This window comes from Leucopleurus acutus (genome assembly GCF_964270905.1).
Source record: "Leucopleurus acutus genome assembly, chromosome: 2".
Taxonomy (NCBI): domain Eukaryota; kingdom Metazoa; phylum Chordata; class Mammalia; order Artiodactyla; family Delphinidae; genus Leucopleurus; species Leucopleurus acutus.
The window spans coordinates 75,352,824-75,375,574 of record NC_139143.1 but is presented as its reverse complement, the minus strand read 5'-3'; the positions used below and the strand labels follow the sequence as shown (position 1 = coordinate 75,375,574).

The following is a 22,751-nucleotide window of genomic DNA, read 5'->3' as shown; positions in this document are numbered from 1 at the left end:
AGTGTTTGAACTGTGTTCTTATCATGGAACTCCTGTCTATGGAGCTTGATCTAGCCTCCGAGCACCTAATCAGAACTAACTTCTCAGCCATTTGCTAAAGAGGTCAGGATGGCATGGTTTGGCCTTTTGGAGAGAAGAGCTGGATAACATTTCATATAGACTATTCTGAGGGGTAGGTCCTCTTTCCCTCCTGCAGTGGGAGCTACTCCTTCCTTCCCCTTCTAGACCCTGCAGGGGTCTTCTGGGTGGGGGGTGGGTTGATATGATTTCCTGTGATACTAGGCAGGATTCTCTCTGGGGGTGAGTAGAGATTCCAGTAGGGATCCCTTCCTATCCTTTTCTCCGTCTTGTCTCCCCCCACTCCTCCCCTAGCACCCTGAGTGTATCGTGTACCCTCCAGCTGTTGTCAATGCCGTTCCGTCTGCCGGTGGTTCCTGCATTTACCCCAGGCAGCCATTCTACTTATCCTTCACTGTCCTGTCTTCTGGGAAGCCTGCCTTCCAGCTTCCACTGTCCCATTCTCTTCCTCTCCCCTTCCCGAAAATTTAAACACTTTTTTCCTCCAGGTTCCTATGTTCTTTTCACTCCTGGCTGATGCTGTTAACATTAGCATTTAGCCCACTGTCTACCAGATACATCGTGTCCTCCTGTCTTCAGTAGAGTGCAAGCTCTGGGAGGGTAGGGACTGTTCCTGGCATAATAAATACTTGTTGAATAAACTGGTAAACATGGTCAGTGATTGTGGCAAGGGATATGTGTCATTTTAGTCATTGTCAACAGCATTTATTCAGTGCTTACTCTGTGCCAAAATGAGCGTGGAGATTGAGTAGAAATTTCAGCAGGGAGTGACTTCTAAACAGTCCCCTTGATGAAGAACGATGACCTTGGTTTGGGGGAGTAGGTAGCATTGAGGTGATGTAGCCTAGAGGGTGAGGCTGGAAGGCTGAAGAGCGTACTGATGGTGATGAGTGATGGTGGCTGAGGCTGCAGATAGAGACCAGCGTGGCTACGCTCTTCTGACGAACAGGTGGTCAGCGTCGAGATAATGGGCCCATCAGCTACAGGCACCTCTCCTTTTATAACCTTTTTGGTGATCATTTTTTCAAATTACAGTAATAAACGTGAGATTTCATCTATTTGGCACCTTCTGTATACCATTCTCCCTGAGAAGAATGTAACTGATGTTCATTTTAGGGAAATGAAACATCTCGGTTCATTTTAGGGAAATCTGTCAGGCCCAGTGTAGTTGCTTCAGAGTTTAAGATGTCAAAGCACTGAGTATATATCTCTTTAAGGAGGTCAAGCATGGGTTGGATATGCTCTCCATATATCGTGTTGGCGTCTCTGCAGAGTAAAGGGAGTGGTAGGGGCTCTCCCCAACTCATGTAAGGGAGAATATGGCCTGTGGAGTGATGTAAATTGTATTTTTCAGGGAGATACACACACACATACACACACACACACACCCCCCATTTTAAGGAATTGGCTCATGTCACACACACACACACACACACACACACACACACACACACACACACACACACACACACCATTTTAAGGAATTGGCTCATGTGATTGTGGAGGTGTGGCCAGTCCAAAATCTGCAGGGTGGGCTCCAGGCTGGAAGTCCAGGAAAGAGCTGCAGTTCCAATCTAAAGGTGGTCTGCTGGCACAGTTCCCTCTTCTTACAGGGAGGTCAGTCTTTGTTCTGTTAAGACCTTCAACTGATTGGTTGAAGCCCGCCTACATCATGGAGGGTAACATGCTTGACTCAGAGTCTACTGATTTAAATGTTTACTCTCGTGCGAAAAATACCTGCAGCGCGATATCTAGAATAATGTTTGGTCAAATATCTGGGCACCATGGCCCAGGCAAATTGGCACACAAAAGTAACCATCACAGAAATGAAAAGGCAGTGTGGCATTTTGGAGAGACTGTTGGAGCAGCAGACTAGAGAAGCAGCTGAGAGTCTGGGTTCTGGCACCTGAACAGCTGGGCTTGAATCCTAACTCTACCGCTTCTCAGCCGGGTGATCCTCAGCAAACTTTATAGTCTCTCTGGATCATTCTTATCTGCTAGGTGTTGGGAGATAATGCATGTAAAGCAGCATCCTGCCTAGCCTGTAATACACTCTAAATACACGTTAGCTATTAGCCAGTTCTCCAGTTCAGAGTCTCAACTACGCGACCCCATCTATGCAGTGGGGGCAGTGGACAAGAAGATCTCTGAAGTCCCATGATTTCATGACAGATCCACGTTAAATGATTAATCAGGTGCCCTCTGAATGCCGTGTAGTGCCACTGCCGTGAAGTGAAACCTACTTTGAGTATCAGTGCTTGGAATTCTACAGATCTGAGATGGGAAATGTTTTCTTATCAAGCCCCGTAGTCACTTCCCTTTTACAGCCCCACTTGCTTCCATACTGTCTATAAACTGCTAGGAACACGTTCCTTTTTTCCATAAATTCTTCACCCAGAAGACTTTATTGACTCCATTAGGATTTTTCTCTGTAACGGGGCACCTTGAAGCTCCACAGTGGAACTGTCAGTTGGCAGGTTTTCTTTTCCTTTTAACAAGAATCTTGCTTCCACGTTAGGGAGCTTTCATTTAATGCAGTGTTTATCTTTCCAGTGGAGCTGCCCCAGGCAGGCCGTTTGTCATGCAGAGGAAACTTGTTTACTCTGGAGGAATTGGAAAGTGCGGAGGCTTTGCTGTCTTCTTTGACGTCTTGTCAGCCCTTTCCCTTCTGGGTTTCGGGAGTGCTTTTAATGAAGGTCCTCACTTTCTTTGTGTGTGCTGCCTCTCTCTCCTTTTCTCTGCCTGCCTTTCTTTCCTCCCTCATTCTTCCCACCGTTCCCTACCCTGGGGGAGATTTATCTTTTGTATCTTTTGGCAGCAGCTGTCCTTGGCCAGTACCCGGGGCTCAGAGCCAGGTGGGGCCGCTGCCCCTGTTCCTCTTGCCTTGCTTTGCCCTGTGCAGTTTCTTTGACTCCTGGAGTGGGTTTCCTGGGAGAGATCCCGTTCCCCTGGAGGCGTCCCTCTTCCCATGGCAGCAGACAATCCAACGTGGGGAAGGGCTTGGAGCCCTTTGGAGATTAGAGCTTCTTAGAAATAAAACTCTTGCCATCTAGACAGTGAGCAGTGGATTCAGGAGTATTTACTGTGTACCTGTTACATCTGCTGGACCTGGGCATCTGGCTTATTCAGGCAAGCACACCACTGACCTTGTGTCACTTCCACGCTCCCACCACACCTGCTCTTCCATCTCGTCAGGCCGCCACTGCCTGATCCTTTGGTTCTCCTGAGTTTCAGTTCCCTTCCTTCATTCAGCATACGTTTATCAAGTTTCCGCATATGCCAGGCTCGATTCTGGGGATACTGTGAACAAGACAAGGTTTCCGCTGGCGAGGAGCTCACACTGAAAGTTGGGGTGGGGGATCACACAGATGACAAACAAGACCATTTTAGGGGATGTCGATGCAATGAAGAAGATAAGGCAGGGTGGCTGAGACTACAGGTGGAAGCAGTGAGCCTGTTGGGAGACGAGGTGGTGCAATGGTTAAAAGCACCAAGCCTGGAGCCAGACTGGCAGGCTTTGAGCCCCAGCTCCAGCCTTACCAGCTATGTGCCTCAGTTTCTTTATCTGTCAAATGGGGATAATAATAGTGCTTAACTCTCAGGGTGGTTCTAAGGATAAATGAGTTAAGACATGTAAATCCCTTAAACTAGTGCCTGGAACACAGTAAGCACTATTTGAGTTTAAGCTATTGCTGTTGCAATTTTGAGGCAGAAAGTGGCCATTTCAAGTACTTTTGGACTGAGCTGATAATCCTTTTTTTTTTTTAACCATTTTATTTTGAGGTATAATTGACATGTAAAAAGTTCTACATTCATCCAACAGTACCTGTCCATTTTGCCCTGTGACGCTGGTCCATTACACATCTGTGGTCCCCAGACTTGGCCCCAGGCTACTTTGCCATTCAGCAGTCCTTCTGCCTTTCCCTCATCCCCAGTTTCCGTCTTGGTGGACCATGTTCTTCTCCTGTCTGAGATTAACCTATTCACTGCCTCTGCTTTTCCCCTCATCTCGCCTCTTCCTAAACCCTGAGCCATCAACTCTCTCCTAAATCATCACCTGAATCTTCTACTGTGCTGACTTTTCCCCCCACTGCAAATAGATAAGGTCAAGTCTTTTCCATCATAAAAAAAACAAAAATCAAACCTTCCTTGTCCCCGCATCTCCCCCAGCCTATCTCTTTCCTCTCCATAGTCAAGCTTCTTGCGAGACACATTTATACTCATTGTCTGCGTTTTACCCCACCCTCGCCATTAGCCCTTCAACCTCCAGTGATCTGGTGTCTGCTGCCTGCCAGCCCTTCCTGAAACGACCAGTCCAGGTCACTGAAGGGCCACCTAGTCGGCAAATTGAACCAGCCTTTGTCTGCAGTGTGCACCACTGGGAATGAAGCACTCCCCTTCCCCAGCTTCTGGGGCCCCCCACCGCCACCCCGCACTCTTTCCTTTTTTCTCCGCTAGCTGCTTTCCAGCATCCTTTGTAGGTTCTCCTTTCTACCTACCCCTCAGGTGTGGGGATTTTCTCCTGGGATTGGTCCCTTTGCTCTTTTTTGACTGCCCATGGTTTTAACTCCAGCCCGGACCTTTTTCTTGAACTCTCCACTTATGCATAGTGGATATCTCCAGTTAGCTGCTACAGACTCTCCCAATTTCATTCTCTTATCCACAATCCTCCTTCTCCAACATTTTCCCTAAAGGATGCCAGTCTCTACTCAGTCACCTAAATCAGAGTTTTAAAACTCATTCTTACATGTATTCCTCTCTCTCTCCCTCCCCATCTCCTCCTCTCTCCCTCTTTCCCTCCCCCTTCCCCACCCACAGACAGTTGGTCACCAAGTCCTGTGATTTCTGCACCCCTGAAGGTATTTCAGATTTGTCCCCTCTGTTCTGTCTTATGCCACCTCTTTAGCTTAAGCCCTCATCTTTCTCCCCTAGAGTGTTGCTTTCTATCGTGTCCCTTATAGATCTATCCTCCACATCATCCCTAGGTGAAATTTGAAAACATGAAAATCTTTTGGTATTACTTCACCTGCTTGCCTTCCTTCAAGATCAGATCCTGACTCTTCCTGGTCAGGTCCCTCCCACAGAGTCATTTGCAGTGTCTCCAACCATGCTGTGGACTTCTGTACCTCTTGTGTCTTTGCCCCTGCCTTGCCCTCTGCCTAGAGTGCCTTCCATGGCCTCCCCTCCCCTCTGCCTGCTTCTTCACCTGCCTTAGCTGGTACTCCTTCCTCAGGAGGGATTTCCCCTCTGCACAGGCTTCTCTAACACCCGCCTGACTTAGACGTTCCTCTTCTGTTGTCCTGCACCCTGGATAGGTCCCTCATAGGTGATACAGCCTCATGCTGCATCTGTGGTTTACGTCTGTTTCTTCCATCAGGCTGGGGAAGCATTGAAAGCACAGATTTTGCTTATTCATCTTTATGCCCAGTGGACTTCTTTTGTATACAGGGTTCTTAACAAATACTTACTGAGTAGATGAATGAAATCAGCATATGTCTAGAGGCTATTCAGTGTATCCAGTATAGTTTAAATAAACAGTTTAAAAAGCACCACCCCCTACCCCAAGTTCAGTCTTCCCTGTCCCTATTACAATTTGAAATCCATAGTGCCCAATCCTGTAAGTTTCCTGGTTTTACCAGAAGATTTTCATATCATTTCTTGTCCCTTGGGCTTGTCGATATCAGGAATATTGCAAATACCAGATTTTGTCCCTTGTCTGATAGGACCTGAAGAAGACCGTTTGCTGTGGGTCCCTTTTCAAGATATTGTGTTATCTGATACACTGACAGGCACACACACAATAATAATATCCCTCCATCTAGCTTGTTCTTTCTCTCTACCCCAGCTTTACGCCCCCCCCCCCCCGGTTCTAACAGATCTGTTACTAAACAGGCATACCTAGGAGATATCGCGAGTTCAGTTTCAGACCACAGCAATAAAATGAATATTGCAATAAAGTGAGTAGCACAAAGTTTTTGGTTTCCCAACGCACATAAAAGTTATCTGTACACTATACTGTAGTCTATTAAGTGTACAATAGTATTATATGTAAAAAACTGTACATACTTTTAAAATACTTCATTGCTAACAAATACTGTCATCTGAGCAAACCGTAATCTTTTTGCTGGTGGAGGGTCTTGCCTCAGTGTTGATGGGAGCTGACTGATTAGGGTGGTGGGTGCTAAGGTGCGGGGGTGGGGGGCTGGGACAGTTTCTTAAAATAAGGCATCAGTGAAGTTGGCCACATTGGTTGACGCTCCTTTCACAAACAATTTCTCTGTAGCAGGCAATGCTGTTTTATAGCATTTTACCCACAGTAAAACTTCTTTCAATATTGGAGTCAATCCTCTCAAACCCCGCCACTGCTTTATCAGCTAAGTTTATGTAATATTCTAGATCCTTTATTGACATTTCAACAGTCTTTACACATCTTTGCCAGAAGTAGATTCCATCTCAAGAAACCACTTTCTTTGCTTATCCATACGAAGCAGTTCCTCATCTGTTCAAGTTTTATCATGACATTGCAGCAATTCAGTCACATCTTCAGGCTCCCGTTCTAATGCTAGTTCTCTTGCTGTTTGCACCACATCTGCAGTTATTTCCTCCACTGAAGTCTTGAACCCCTCAGAGTCATCCATGAAGGTTGGGATCAACTTCTTCCAAAATCCTGTTCATGTTGACATTTTGGCCTCTTACCATGGATCATGGATGTTCTTAATGGTGTCTAGAATGGTGCATCTTTTCCTGAAGATCTTCAAGTTATTTTGCCCAGATCCATCAGGAGATTTGCTATTTATGGCAGCTATAGCCTTATGAAATGTATTTCCTAAATAATAAGACTTGAAAGTTGAAATTACTCCTTGATCCATGGGCTGCAGAATGGATGCTGTGCTAGCAGGCGTGAAAACAACATTAATCTCATTGTACAGCTCCATCAGAGCTCTTGGGTGACCAGGTGCATTGTCAATGAGCAGTAATAATTTGGAAAGAATCTTTTTCTCTGAGCAGTAGGTCTCAACAGTGGTCTTAAAATATTCAGTAAACCATGTTGTCGACAGATGTGCTGTCATCCAGGCTTTGTTGTTCCATGTGTAGGGCACAGGCAGAGTAGATTCAGCATAATTCTTAAGGGCCCTAGGATTTTTGGAGTGGTAAATAGACATTGGCTTCAACTTCAAGTTGAAGTCACTGGCTGTATTAGCTCCTAAAGAGCGTCAGCCTGTCCTTCGAAGCTTTGAAGCCAGTCGTTGACTTCTCCTCTCTAGCTATGAAAGTCCTGAATGGCAGCATCTTCCCAATATAAGGCTGTTTCCTCTACATGGAAAATCTGTTGTTTAGTGTAGACACCTTCATTAATGATCTTAGCTAGATCTTCTGGGTAACTTGCCACAGCTTCTACCTCAGCACTTGCAGCTTCACCTTGCACTTTTTCCTTATGGTTACGGCTTCTTTCCTTAAACCTCATGAACCAACCTCTGCTAGCTTCAAACTCTTCTTCTGTAGCTTCCTACCTTCTCTTAGCCTTCATAGAATTTAAGAGCGTTAGGGCCTTGCTCTGGGTTAGGCATTCACAACTTGGCTAACTTGCAAGAGGCCTTGCTTTTGACCTATTTTGGCTTTCAACACGCCTTCCTCACTAAGCTTAATCATATCTAGCTTTTGATTTAAGATGAGAGACATGTGACTCTTCCTTTCACTTGAACACTTGAGGCCAGTGTAAGGTTATTAATTGGCCTAATTTCCATATTGTTGTGTCTTAGAGAATAGGGAGGCCCAAGGAAAGGAAGAGAGATGGGCTGGGTGCGGGGTGGGGGGGGGGGGTAGGAGTGGCTAGCAAGTGAAGCAGTCAGAGCACATTAAGTTCACTGTCTTATATGAGTACACTTTATGGTGCCCCCAAATAATTATAAGCAAAGATCACTGATCACAGATCATCATAACAAATAATGGATAGCACCTAATAACAGATAATGAGAAAGTTTGAAATGTTGTGAGAATTACCAAAATGTGACACAGACACAAAGTAGGCAAGTGCTGTTGGAAAAATGGTGCCAGTAGACTTGCTCAATGCAGGTTTGCCACAAACCTTCAGTTTGTAAAGATGAAATATCTGTAAAGTGCAATAAAATAGGTATGCTTGTACTCTCTGCCCGTTAGCTGTACTAAATCTATAAGACTCCAAATGTGACCATCAAAGAGCCCACTGAGTGGCAGGAAGTCTCTCAAAAAGCAGTCCCATAGTTGGTGACTTCATGTACGTCAGGCTTGGTTTGGGAACTCCACTAGTACAAAGAAAATGGTTGAGAAGTGTGTTTTTTAATGACTCCCCCAGGAGAAGAGCTAGAACCTAAGAGATTTTCCAATCCCTTCTGGGCTCCTGGCCTGGGCATCTCCAGACCCTCTGGAGGGCTGCTTAGTTCTCGTCATTAGGATCTCCAGGGGTGAGGGGCAGCCTCCTCTTGTAGCCCACTTCCCTGTTCTGCTACCCTGTCGTGACACTGTTGCCTTTGTTAGTGTCTACTGAACACCTTCTCTGTGCCAGATCCTTGGGAGCCATGAATGAAATACACCCTTGGTCTCAAGACCAGAAGGGCACAGTTGCTATCATGAGCTAATTAAGTGCACTGACAGATGGATGCCCGTTGCTGTAGGAGCCAGTCCTTCCTGATGACTGATGGAGATCTCTCCTCAAGCGCAGGCCCAGTTCACCCTGCTCACTCCTCTGCGGGCAAGGAGAATCAGAGGCTCAGTTCCCAACACCATCCACCTACTAAGAAATAGTCACGAGTTATCCACCGGCCTCCCTCTCCCAGGATCAACCTCTTCATCGTCAGGAAGGTCACTTCTGGGTGCAGGAGATGGTAGGAAGTAGCCCACTCCCTATGTTCCTGCCGGCTGCTTTACAAAGGAGCAGAAGAGCTGCCCTGCCAGGCCGTGGTCCAGGGCCCTCCTTTCTGTTGCATGCCATTGCAACCCTTAGCCGTCCGTCTCCCAGCTCCCAGAGCAGCCAGGAGGAGAACCAAGCACACCGTTGGCTTTCTAAATACCGCCTTGCTTCCCCCGATGACTCGTATGGGTTTGCATGAGAAGACTTGTTAGGACTATTTGTTCTACAAGGCGGGCCCTCAGATGACCAAAGCCTGGCTCCCTGGGTCGGCCTTAGGGTTATGGAATCAGCTCTTCATACTTGCTACTTACATTAGCCTGTGCAGTTTTACGATTGGTGCTTGGTCTCTGAAGCCTTTTAAGAAGTTTTATTTGAAGACAGTAGTGATGAACCTCATCCCAAATGTAGAGGAAAAAAAAAAATGTTTCCTGGGAAATGCCTGAGAATTGCCAGGTGTTTTTATAGAGCCCAGGAAGGAGAGAGGAACAGGGAATGAAGAAAAATAAGAAACAGTAGGAATTTCATACACGTGCTGAGCGTGTGGTCAAAGACGTGGTCACTGTCTTCCGTAGGAAGGGGCAAGTGGGAAATAGACAAGACAAGGCATGAAAACCTCTGCCACTGCCGCCTTCTCTGTCTCTCCTCTGCCACTGCCGCCTTCTCCAGGGCCCTTCCCTGGCTTTTGCTCCTGAGGGACGGTCAGAGGCAGGCTCTGAGGATGGGAGACTGATGTACTGTGTGGGATGGGGCCTCGGATCTCCTTGTCCTTATTTTTCAGGCCTGCAACCCTCCCACCCACCTAACTCAGCCTCCACTCTACAGTTGAAGGAACTGGGGCCCAGGGAGTGAGGTGATTTACCCCTTATCTGACAGCCCGTTAGGAGCATGGCCAAGCAGTCATGTGCAGACTTGAGGAAATGGTGTCTGTTTCTGGACTTTAAAAGGATATTAAAATGAGAACATCTTATTGGATTGGAAGTTTAACAGACTTGAGTGAAAAGATATGTGAAAACGTTACAAAGCCAGTGGCGTCCCTAGGTGTGACACAGCTGAAAACTAAAGTGTTGGGCAAGTAGGACGTTGTCCTTAGTGTGACTGTACCCCTTCCCTACCCTCTCTGTTGTCCCTGTAGGCCGCCAGCTCACCGGAGCCGAGAGGGCCTCCACGGCCACTGCAGAGGAGACGGACATCGATGCCGTTGAGGCCCCGCTCCCAGGGAATGAGGCCCTGGAGTTCAGCCGAGGTGTGACTGACCTCGACGCGGTAGGGAAGGAAGGAGGCTCCCATGCAGACTCCAAGGTAAGCCGGAGGTGGCCCACCCAGGCGGTCTGCATGCACACCGCCTCCCAGAGCAGTTTGTGTCACAGCCTCAGCCCCTGTCAGTCACCTCTTAGCGCCTGCTGGGTCACCTTTAGGGTGAGGCGCCTCCGCAGCACCGTGGTGGTTCCACAGCACGTTTTACTTCCTTTCAGAGGGGCCTGACTTCGAGAGATTCAGTCCCCGTGTGTTGATGCTAGACGCTGCTGCGTGTCGGGATGCCACAGAGCTCATTCCCGATGCGTGCCACCCTCCAGGGTCCCATCAGCACTGGGTCCCCTTCTTCCCAGTGGAAGCCCCACCTTGAATGGCACCTTGTCGCGGCACAATACCTGTGCATGGCTAATCCTTGCACAATGTGACATGATCCCCGGGGGCTCAGCTGAAGGGGCAGAGTGAGTTAGGGCTGCCTCTGCCTGCAGCTAGCGGTTGTGTGCCTTTGATGCTCCTGGGGAGGCTGGAGATTGGCCCCTTGGAGGTTAGAAACTGCCAGACCACCTCAGGCGTCATCAATTTCAACCTCGTATCTTACGGGTGAGATGATGGCCGCCCTCAAGGAGTTCCTGATAGGATCCAGGTTAAGAAACTAAGAACCTCCAACCCGAAGACAAAACAACCCCCCCCCCCCGCACCCCCCTCACCCCTGCCAACAGGAGGAAAATACTGACAAATTCCCCTTCCTGTAGATTCCCTGCCAGTTGCCTGTATCAGGAGTGCCTCCTTCCTCACCATGCAATGCCTTTTCTCAAGTGGAAGTCGTTAGGCTACTTCATCAGAAGGAGAAACCTGTCTAGTTTGAAGGGCAATGTTGTTCCAGATTGTCTGCCTGATATCTTCTTTGGTGCCCAGTTTGTACTCTGCAAGTGGCAAAAGCCCTCTGTCACTGGGTGCTTCCTCTTGCTCATCTGCAAAAGGACCAGCAGCAGAGCTGCCAGAAATCAAATTCAACCCTGTGCTTGAATTCTCTGCCTCACAGAAACCGTCTTAATGAAAGTGTCCAACTACCGGGAGGGAGACAGGAGGGAAGGGAATAGAAACTGCTTTCCCCTTTCAGAGAGAGGATCTCTCCAGACCACTCTCTGTGTCCCGACTTGCTTCCCTGGTGGCTCTCACTGTGAGAGGAGGCCGTGCTGGGCTGGAGCGCCTCCCTCACCTGTGGCCAGCCCAGGAGAACCCTGCAGAGCCTGGAAGAGGGAGTCCTAAGAACACAACGAAGTAAAGGCAGAAGCCGCCCCGTAGTGGGGTGGTAGGTAGCTATCTTTCAGAGAGACAGATCCCTCTAAGTCCAGAACCTCAAGTGACTCAACAACATGGTATAGTTGGAAGCTATGGGCAAGTGATAGGATGATCTCAGCTGCCTGGTCTCCCATCACATGGCGTCAGTAACTCAGGTGTCCAGATAGGGTTTTCTGACTCTGTGGTCCCAGCCCAGGCCATCAGATCATCATCTCCTCTGTGGGAGCCTGTCCACGTTTCCACTGAAGACGTAGCATTGCGGCTTCCCGGGTGGCGCAGTGGTTAGGAATCCGCCTGCCAATGCAGGGGACGCAGGTTCCAGCCCTCGTCCGGGAGGATCCCACATGCCGCGGAGCAGCTAAGCCCGTGCGCCACAACAGTAAGCCTGCGCTCTAGAGCCTGAGAGCCACAACTCCTGAGTCTGTGTGCCACAGCTACTGAAGCCCACGTGCCTAGAGCCCGTGCTCTGGAAGGGAGGCCACTGCCATGAGAAACCCGCACAATGAAGAGTAGTCCCGCAACTAGAGAAAGCCCACGCACGGCAATGAAGACCCAGTGCAGCCAAAAAAAAAAAAAAAAAAGACGTAGCATTTCCCGCTCTTGGTTAAAAGCGGGCCATTTCACCCCACCCTCCTACACGCTAAAGGCAGAGTGAGGCTCCTAAAGGTGTCTCCTTTTCTCCGCCAGGTCTCAGCCCGCCCCCAGGAGCCCATGCTGACAGCCTCGCCCAGGATGCTTCTTCCCTCTTCTTCCTCGAAGCCCCCGGGCTTGGGCGCGGGCACGCCGCTGTCCACCCAGCACCAGATGCAGCTCCTCCAGCAGCTCCTCCAGCAGCAGCAGCAACAGACACAAGTGGCTGTGGCCCAGGTTCTCCTCAGCCTCCTCCCTACTTCGCAGGCTCCACTCTCATGGGCTTGACGCGCCTTCCTTAGCGAGGGGCACAGGGCAGGTTTACAACCTAGCGAGCTGTGAGGGATGGCTCCCGCTGTTGGGTCGTTGCTTGTTGAGCAATGGGGGCGGCAGGGAGGGGAGAGATGGGGGACGCGGTAGAAATGGGAAGAAGTGTTTTGGCTTCCCGTGTACCCCCGCTCTGAGTTGGGCTTGGCTGGCTTGGCTGGATGTTGTTGGATAATGATTTGAACCTACTAAGGAACAAGATGCACATAATTTCACCCTTCCTTTCCTACCTTCATTTGCTGGTGTTTGGGGTGGGAAGGGACGCCTCTGGAGTCAGGACAGATGTGACTTCGCGATACCACTCTTAAAAGAGTTTAAAGTGTGAATTTGTCCCAAACACCCTTGCAGAAGCCACCACCCTGGAAACCTTGTCCATAGGGATTTCCATGCCTCTGTTAGTCATCTACGCATTCCAGGAAGGATTTTTTTTTTTTTTTTAAAGATTTCTCCAAGCAGAATTTGATACCATACTGGCCTGGAGTTCATTATATTGGGATTTAACTGACAGGAACTTAGGCGTAGTATTTGAGCCATAATGAGAAGACTTGGCTTAGATTTCCGGAGCCAAGTGCTGCGCGAGCCCTGAAGACGTGTTGCGCTGCTGCTGCCTTAGAAAGGAGGGGTGAGCTGATTTCCCTGCTGCTCTTAGCAGGGATGCCTCTCGCTTGCTTTCTGTGCAGGGCATGGTAGAGTCCACATCTTCCTTGGAACTTGTGAGTCCGAGCTTCATCTTCTCTATGGGCCATCGGGGAAGAGTGAAGACACAATCATTTGTACCGTTTACAGGCTGAATTCTGTGGTAGGAGTCAGCCAGGGTGAGGACCTGGGTGGGTAGATGCAGACAGTGAGGAGGAAGGTGGGGTCTTCAGGCTTTGGAGAGTTGGTGGGAGATCGGGAAAGGCAGCTCTATTCTACATCTGGTCAACCAGGCTGGCCTTCTGCGTTCTTGAATGAGAACACGAAGACTTCTCTAGGGAGCTCTTATCGATCCTCATCGTTTCTTCTCCTTACTCGTCTCGTGACCCTTGGGTGGAGTGAACCACCCAGGCGGAGCCGTCCTTTCCCACACACACCCCTTGAGGAAGCAGCCAGCAGCCTACCCAGAACGATGCAATGACTTGGGTCTTGAAAAGACCTTCTTTGTAACAGTCTCACCCTGACCTGGGCCTGAGGCCCAGCCTCACGGGTGCCTTTTGCAGCCAGGTTTCAAGAGAGTAAAATCAGTAGGGCACTGCTTCCAAGGGATTTGAACCTTTTTAAAAATCCAGACCATGAACCCAAAAGGATGTGTGCTAATTCTAGGAGGATTCGCAGGTGTTCCCAAAACAGCAACAAAGAGGACGAATGTCATTAATGGCTTCTTATATTGGGGGGAAAAATCATCGCCTTTTGTCAGATAACACAGTTCATCTCCTCTAGTTACTAACGGAGTGGCTGTCCCGAGAATTCCCTCCTCCCAGGTGTGACGGCTGACAGGAGCAGAAAGCCGGCGTGCTGCAGCACGGGGCCGTTCAGCAACTCATGTCATTTCCAAAGTTTCCCATTAAATATAAATCCATCCTCCAGCCATGAGACTTTTCTCCTTCAGCATATCCATTGCCAAGTAATTATTATTTATCTAAGAACGGACTTGATGCGTATTCATGGTGAATATTACCGGAGAGGCATTTGAATGTGAACTCACTGCTTAATACTAAAGAGAAACTATTTGCACATGTACAGTCTGCACAAGAAGGGTGTTGAGGCAGTTACCGTACTCAGCGAAGCCACAAGACCTGTAAGTCTCCCACAGTCGGGATGAAAGCCTAAGAGCGGTTCTCTGGCCCAGAATCAAGCATCTGTCTCAAGCAGGCGTCACTGCCCTGGCCCTATTTTAATTGCCTCTGTCCTTGAAGACAGTGAAGCTAGGAGAGGGGAAGAGCACGGTGCTTGCAGTTCACTTGATGAGCCTCTCTCAGTTCCAACCACTTCCACAGGCTGGACACCCTCAGCCTCTCCTGCACTTGGAATCTGTTGATTATAGTTGGTGGTGTCCTGGTTGAGTCTCAGTTCAGGCAGTGACATGATTGAAAGGCCACCAGAGTGCATCAGTGTCCCACATGGATGAAATGACTTGGGGTAGAAGTCGTAGACTTTAGAAGTCGTAGACTTCTAAAATCTTCAGGTCAGACAGCACCTTGAGGTCTTCAGAGAGCTTCTGGAGCAGACTCCTCTGCCCTTCTCTACCTTCCTCATAAGCAGTCTCTTCAGTTTGCCCCTTCCTTTGCTGCCCGGGAATGAAGCAGCCGTATTATTGTAACCTCTCAACGGGCTTTCAGCTCCCCTGTCCTCCGGACCAATTCAGTCCTAAACCAGCCTTCAGCGACAGGCGTCTCTGCGTGTTCCTCTCCCACTCTCTTTGTAGCATTTGATCCAAGGGCTTTTTATTAGTATCCATATCTTTGGGTATAAACGATATAAGATACATAGGTGGACTAATAGATAGGTCTTCTTGACATCTTTCATGCATTTAAAACATATCAAATCTGGCATACGTGGTTTCTCTGCACAGTGTCCAGTATGAGGTCAACTTTTACTTGTTCTGTCAGACTCTACTGCCATCAAACTGCAAGGTTTCTTTCTTCGTTAAACTACCAGCAGTCCTCAGAATTCCAATGGGTAATACTGTGATCTCAGCACTTCAGTGGGAACATATCTTCCTTTGCTCTGGGGGCATCCAAGTCCTCCTATGTGGCTCCCGAGAAGAGCTAAGGATAAGATAGTTTCTTGCAAACAGGTGCACTCTTGGGGTCCCTTGTTGCATGATTTATGCCCCTCTCCCCCATTTATTCTCACAGGCCAGTCTGGTTCTACTGTTGTCAATGGGGCTAGGCTTAGATCTCCTTCACAGCATTCTGATTTGGCCTGAGACCTCAAGCTCTCTCCCAGCCTCTCCCTAAATTGGTTCAGAGCTGGCCTAGAAAGGGCCTGTCCTGGCCTTAAAGGTACCCAGGCGAAGGTGTTGCTCAGCTGCCTCTTAAGCATTTCTAGATTAGATATCAGTGTGTAAATAGTGAACCCCAAGCCCTTCGGACCACTTTCCCGAACCCAGCATGAGGCTTGCCTGGCTGCACTAGCTTCCTGCTTTTAGATGGACCAGAAGTTCAAGGGTGCGAACGAGAGAATAGCCAAGCCTTGAACCAAAGCTGGGATGTAGCTGGCGCCCGCATGGCCACGGGCTGGGCCCACACAGCTCCAGAATTGATCCAGGCGCTGTGGCTGACTGGCAACAGTTAAGTAGGCCAGGCTCCTTCACAGTTTGCCAATTCCTGGCCTAGCTCATGGGGAAAATGTTATACCGCAGCTCAGTGTTGCTATGTAAAGATTTCTCCTCTACCTGTGCCACTTGCACTTGCTCTGAGACAAGTGGTTCGTTACCTATGCTTCGCAACTGTGTATGCCGTAGTTAGAGGAACAGCGCTAAAACCCCTCCACACCCCGCCGAGGCCCTAGTTTTGGCATCTGGCCTCGTGGCTTCCCCCAGTCCCCAGCGCCCTGGGTGCACTGCCCAGGTCCCCTGCCTTGTGCATGCTGAGACAGCGCTGCCTGCCTCCGCTTGTGTGTCCGGTGTGTGTGTGGGCAAATCGCTCTGGTTCTCCTCACTGCCATTTCCATGTGCCTGCCGCTCCCTAACTTCAGCCTGGGCCTGCCCGCACTTCTCGCGGAGGAGCTGGAGTCCAGGCAAGTAGGCTGGAGAGCCAGTGGGCAGTGGTCTGGTGTTGCTGGGTGGGTTGAGGGTGGGTATCTGAGTTTTGGGAAGTGGCACCCCAGCTGGAGGGCACAGGGTCGAACTTACGCTTGTAGTGCTGCGGCAGGAATGCAGAACTGGACACCGCCCTCCAGGCGTGGCCCTCCCGCGGACTTAGATCGTGACCAGAATAAGTCATTGCCAAAGACCACACAGCTCTGGAAAGGCCAAGCTAACTCCTGCCTTTCCAGAAATTGATATGGCCTACCTTTGCGAAAGGTGTCCGATGCTTTAAGAGTGTGCTGAGTACAAATAAGTCCCGCCTGGTAGGGAAGAGGCGGTGTTATCTGCTCCTGTTGCGCCATGGAGAAAGTGAGCACACAGCTGTAGCTGACTGCCCGGGCCAAGGCTGAAAATAATGCTGCCTCGTTTTGGTGCTTCGGGGCCAGGCCCACGTATGCAAAACACAGGGACTATTAAATTGCCTGACATTTAAAGGAAGTCTTGGCTGTTTTGTCCCAGCTTGGCCTGGTCTGGGTTCTCCTGTGATGTGCAGACTGCTGCAGCGACAGGTCGGAGCCCTATGCCTGCTGCCACTTTTGACGGCTGCAGGAGCAGAAGGGCTCGTCAGCGCTGGGTTTAGGCGGCGGCAGCAGCGTGTGCGTTCTCATTCCCAGGGTTTGAAAATGCCCGAAATGTTATAACTACGTTTGCAAAACTAAAATTCTTATTTAATCTGGCACGAGGAGGACTCAAACACAGCATTTTTCATGGTGCTGAGTGCCAGTGGATTTGGGATGAAAGCATTTGATGCAAGGGTCGTCTTTTATGTACTGATGGTACCTCCACCACTAGAATGGTTACCTGCAAAAGAAACTGCCAATCTGTTTTCCCCTGGCTTCTGCAGGAGGGAATTCCTCTTTTGTTCCCAGTCCTAATTCTCTGACTTCCCAGTGGAAATCTAGAGATGTTCTTCAGTGAGCCTTTAGTCAATGGCCCCTGGTACTGGCCACTCCATACACCTGGATGTGAAATCACAGACTGTCCGAGCCTCTAGCCAACCCTCTCAGTTGAAAGATGGAGAAAGGGAGGTCCAAGTAGAAGTGAATTACCTGCAGTTGCATAGGGAGTAACCAACAGACTCAAGTGTTCCAGCTTCCGTTGGGATGTTCAGATGTGGGGTTCAGGCACCTGAGTCTGTAGCATGTGTGTGCAGGGAACCCTCCAGAGATGCCAGTTAGTGGTAGGCAGGATTCTCCACGTTTTCTGTTTACATGCATTGAAAGTTTTGTTCCACATTTATGCCTAATGTTTCTGTCTTTGTTCCAAAGAAAATAGAAAATGGATAATTAGCGGTTCTGTCTGCTCGGTACATTCCTTTCAATGATACTCTTAGTTGGAATAAGTTACATTACTTGCAGATAGAAGGTTAAGGTTGGCCTTTCCTCTGGGGGCCCTTCTGGGCGTGGGTTTCCCACAGCAACTGTCCTGTTTCTCAGAAGCAACAGGATCTGGGGCACTCTCGGGTGAACTCCCTCCATGCCTCAGTTTCCAGGGAAGATAGAGGCTTAATAGCCATCCACCACCTGATATCCAGATTGAAATATTATTGCCACTCTTTTCTCTGTTCTCACCCTTCTCTAGATCTCTCTTTAGATTACTGAGGCAACAGATGAGGCTGATTTCTGGACCAAAGTATCAGTTCTGTCCTTAGCAGCACCCGGTGGAGAACAGATTTACTTTAGATCCCTTAGGCATCCTCCCCCCCGACCCCCGAGGGAAAGATCGGCCTCACCTTGGGAGCCACTAATGGAAAGTGGCAACTGATCTCATTAGTGGCCCCACTTAGAGGCAGAGCCAACTGCAGGATCGGGTCCTTAAATCCGGGCAGCGGGAGAAGCAGCCGCTGCATGCAAGAGTATGGTCTCCGAGTGCTGGCTGCTGGGAGGGCTGGCAGGACCCTGGGTCAGGCTTGGCCAGACGGTGGGGCGGACATGGTCTTTTACTCCCTGATAGAACGTGAATCTCTTTGGAGCGGATTACTCTTCAGAAATCCAGAGCATTTGTTGTCTGAGCCAGAGAATTGGCTTTTCCAGTTCCTTCCTTCTCTCTCCTCCGCTCCTGGTTGCAGCTCTCCCACCCTGCTCACCCTGACTCTGTGTCTTTATCCGCACCATGTTTTCGGTTCAAGAAAATGCTCTTTCCCACATGCCTTGGTCCAGGCCACCAAATTCATCAGCTGTGCTTGTTCAGGGACCTTCAGAAACCCTCCCAGAGACCCCTTTATCCACTTCTTAGCAGAAAAATCACGTATGTGTAAATATTGTCATCGTCTCGTGACTCAGTTTCTTCAAACCAGGGTCCTGACAGAATCACCCCACCTCTCCTCCCACTGAATTGTATCCCCACACCCAGATTGCACACGAAGAGCAGACCCTACTGGGCCCTGAGCATTCGGGGTGTGCCACTGCCAGGTGCTCTACCATGAGAAGGCGAGAGTTGATGAGGGTCCCCCTCCTCTCACAGAGGGCGTCTCTGTAAAGCTGTTTACCTCAGCCCTGCCGGGGTTGCTGGATGAGGGCCCTGTTATGAGTCAGTCAGCAAACGTTTGACATTTGCCAGGTATGAAGCATGCTCCCAGGTGCCCTGAGAAATAAAAAGGGAATGGAAGGTCAGGGAAGGAAGCTGACACCCACCCACAGATGTGGAAACGCAGCCATTTCACTGACTTAGAAAGGGCATGTGTAGGGCTTCCTGTTTCTCACGGTATTTGGATGCGAGGAAGGGAAGAGGGAAGATTGCAGGGGGTTTACTGTGACACTGTTCTTAGCTAGTGGGTCATGTATCAGTTTTTGGTTTTTGGTTTCGTTTTTTAAAAGACAAGATAAGAAAAACATACCTGCCTCAACACAGCAGTACTACGTTAGCTGTCAAAGGAGTTCCGACAGGGATGGAGCAGGGGGCAGGGTCTGGGGCCCAACTCTTTCCTACCTTTTGCTCGTGGTGTGGGGCTCTGAGTCGTACATGAGTGACACATCGTGGCCCTCACTCAGGACAGAGAGAGAGCCAGCGAGCAGCTTCTTTTGGCTTCTCCTCTGAATTGCAAGCCCGGGTGCCCATTTTGCCCGGGGCAGGGCTCCTTTGTCTTGAATTGAACCTGGAAGGTATCTCTGGTCCTGGCCGTCCACCAGTGACTCGCATTTGCATTCACCTGCCTCCCTTCTCTCTGTCCTGTCTTCTCGCTGTCTCCTCTGCCTCCTCCTCCCCTGCAGGTTCACTTGCTGAAGGACCAGCTGGCTGCTGAGGCTGCGGCGCGGCTGGAGGCCCAGGCTCGCGTGCACCAGCTCCTGCTGCAGAACAAGGACATGCTTCAGCACATCTCTCTGCTGGTGAAGCAGGTGCAGGAGCTGGAGCTGAAGCTGTCGGGACAGAACGCCAGTAAGCCGGGGCCCTGCCCAGCCTCACCTCCGTGGGGAAGCTCTGGAACCACATGTTCTCTTCCCTAAAGCTTTTTGGTGGTGCTTTATTGGACCCCTGACCTGACCTGGTATCCCAGCAGAAAACAAAGGCAGCTCTGTTTGTCCCATTCGTACATTTCACGGAGTTACAAAAGGGCAGGGCCAGAGAGGGGCTTGGCTGCCTTCTAGCCCAGTGCCCAGACTTGACCTTGAAAGTCCCCGGGAGTCACGACCACGTGTTCACCCAGCCTCTCCTCGATGGGGGCCCGGGCTCTTTACACGTAAGCTAGGGCTGCCCGTTTCTTTCTCAGAGGGCTTTTCCAGTTGAAACACGCTGAGCACCTGTGGTGAATCGTGGTCTCCGTGAGCTCTGCAGGAGACATCGAACTGTTTAGTAGTTTACTCTCCCCGCACTATTTGACAACTCGGCAGCGTAGAAAAGGCTGGCAGCAGTCCGTCTATTTAATGGATAAGGCAGAGGAGTAAACTGTGGCCAGCTAGCTCTGCTGCTGAGTGGCAGAGGTTGCCTGGCTCCCAGCCTGAGATGCCTGCCTCTACTCCCAGCCACCCCCAGGCTGCACTGAGAAGTACTAGAAGACAGCGTGTCTCCACGCCTTCCTCCTGAGCTTGTCCCTGGGTTGTCTGCTGCTCTAAGTGTGCGCTGGCTGTGGACCAATATCCGTTGATCGTATACCTAATCTCATTTAATCCCTATAGTGGTAGGTGGTGCTGTGCCCATTTTACAGATGAGGAAACGGACTCAGAGAGGTTAAGTAACCAGCCCACAGTTTCAGGCCTAGCAAAGTGTGGAGCCCAGATTCAGACCCAGGTCTAATGCCTTCCCTGTTATACCAGTAGTTCTCCCAAACGATCCCGTGAGCTTTTTAAAAGATGGATTTTCCCAGATCCAACCCACGGAGGTTCTGCATTGGTAGATCTGGGGCAGGGCTGATAACTCTGTGTTTTTAAAGTGGCCCAAAGTTACGGATTGGGAACCACTGTCACCAGTGGTCACCGCTCTGAAAGCCTCTCTGGATTTTTATTTTTGTTTATCAAGGCTCTGTTGTATTCTAATTAATGCCAGTTTACAAGGTTGCACCAAGTGTTACTACATGCTTTTAAGGTAGCTCTTCAGTTTGTACCTTCTTCCTACCACACACCCCATTCAAGGCGTCCACGGGCCTCACCAGCTGATCATGGGCTTATCGTTGCCCTGCCCTTACCACCTCCCCTGAGCTCGTCCCCTTCAGCCTGGCGTGTCTGTGCTGTGTGGGGTGGAAGGAAGAGCTGAAGAGCCCCTGTGAGGGTTCGCGCAACTGGCCAGGGACCTGGGTGGGCCAACGGTGGCTTCCAGACCAAGCACCTTGCTAATGTTGCCCCCTCCCCCTCTTCTCCCCCCACTCCAGTGGGCTCCCAGGATAGCTTGCTGGAGATCACCTTCCGCTCTGGAGCTCTTCCCGTGCTCTGTGACCCCACGACCCCGAAGCCAGAGGACCTGCACTCGCCGCCCCTGGGCGCGGGCTTGGCCGACTTCGCCCACCCAGTGGGCAGCCCCTTAGGTAGGCGCGACTGCTTGGTGAAGCTGGAGTGCTTCCGCTTTCTCCCGCCCGAGGACACCCCGCCCCCTGCTCAGGGTGAGCCGCTGCTGGGCAGCCTGGAGCTCATCAAGTTCCGAGAGTCAGGCATCGCCTCGGAGTACGAATCCAACACGGACGAGAGCGAGGAACGCGACTCGTGGTCCCAGGAGGAGCTGCCCCGCCTGCGGAACGTCCTGCAGAGGCAGGAGCTGGGCGACAGCCTGGACGATGAGATCGCCGTGTAGGTGCTGTGGTGCTGGCAGGCGGAGGCCGTGGCCGAGGTGTGGAGGGGCCAAGTCTGGCTGCTGCCCGGGTAGGGGCTGCCGGCGAATGCGCACTGCTGAGGATACCCGGGGGCCCCGAAGCGTTTACAGTTTCAGAAAAGGGTTAGGGTTTTGCTTTGGAGGGTCAAGTGGGGAAGACATTGGATTCCCAGAAGTGAATCAGGTCCTGCCTCCTGCTTGCGACTACTGGGTGGGTGGGGGTTGGCCAAGGGGCCTCTCGGAGCCCATGGCTTTGGGAGAGGGTCCCTCTTGAGGACCACCAGGCTGCTGAAGGACCTGCTCCCTGCCCGCTGCATCATCAGGCTCCCCTGCTCTGTCGTGTGATGCCCCCTCGCCCCCCCCCCCCCACTTCTGTGGTCCCGACTATGAAGGGAAGCCATCGGTACCTTCTCAGGTACTTTGTGTTTGGATATCAGGATGCTACCAGTTGCCTAACTCTCCCCAACCTTCGTGGGAGGAATTCCTTCTCTAGGCCCTTGCAAAGATTGTAGAGGTCGAACGCTCTAGGCTGAAAGACAGGATAGTCCTTTCAGTGTGAATGTGGAATTGGGGTGTGTCACATCGCGGGGATAAGCTTTCAGATGAATTGGATCCAGTCACTTTCTCTAGGTGGGCTTCAGATGTTGCTCCTGAGGGAGACTGGGAGTTGACTGTCATTCAGGCCCTTGCCGTGAAAGCCCGTGGGGAGGACAACCTCTTGCCTGCCCCAGATCACTTAGGTCTGATTCCTCAGTGTGGATGCCCTGCCCCACCTCCTGCCTGCAAGTCCAGCTCATCCACGTGGAGGCTGGAAAGCTGCCCTCTCTCCCCTGTGTCCTGCCTCAGGGGCTGTGCCAGCTGAAGCCTTTGTAGCACTCTTGCCTCTATAAAAGCCTCAGAGACCCGGAGCCCCCAGCCTTACCTCTCAACCTGTCCCTTCCACTGCGCAGTAGTGATCAAAAAAAAAAAAAAAAAAAAAAGCAAACAGAGACTGGTAGCTGAGACCACTCAAGTCCACTCTTCAGAATCACTGCCACTTAAGTCAGAAACGATAGTCACTTTGCCCTTGACCTGTCTCCCTGTGGATGCATGCCTCGAGCACACCTGTAAAAAGTGCCAGGTGCAATTCTCTTTTACCATGTAGGCCTAGAGATTACCACCTGGTACAATGAGCTGATTGGGGCAGGGAAGGCTAGCTTACTTGTCCTTGGTTCCAATAAGGCCCTAAGTGGCTGTTAACAGATTTAAAGG

The 22,751-nt window shown here is 50.4% G+C and overlaps 1 protein-coding gene across 3 annotated transcripts in view; it reads left to right on the top strand.

Annotated features, from left to right (window-relative positions):
- The window catches only part of LOC309958496 (carboxyl-terminal PDZ ligand of neuronal nitric oxide synthase protein), a gene marked incomplete at both ends in the record, with an annotated part of 305,083 nt that overhangs the window by 267,969 nt on the left and 14,363 nt on the right, over window positions 1-22,751 (top strand). For 2 of the 3 annotated variants that reach the window (XM_082834410.1, XM_082834409.1), the window contains 4 exons: window positions 10,098-10,264; window positions 12,206-12,385; window positions 19,475-19,640; window positions 21,067-21,482. In XM_082834410.1, coding sequence (XP_082690536.1) covers window positions 10,098-10,264; window positions 12,206-12,385; window positions 19,475-19,640; window positions 21,067-21,482 — 929 coding nt within the window. Of the gene's footprint in view, window positions 1-10,097; window positions 10,265-12,197; window positions 12,386-19,474; window positions 19,641-21,066; window positions 21,483-22,751 lie in introns of those variants that run through there. The other variant, XM_082834411.1, reaches the window with a different exon arrangement.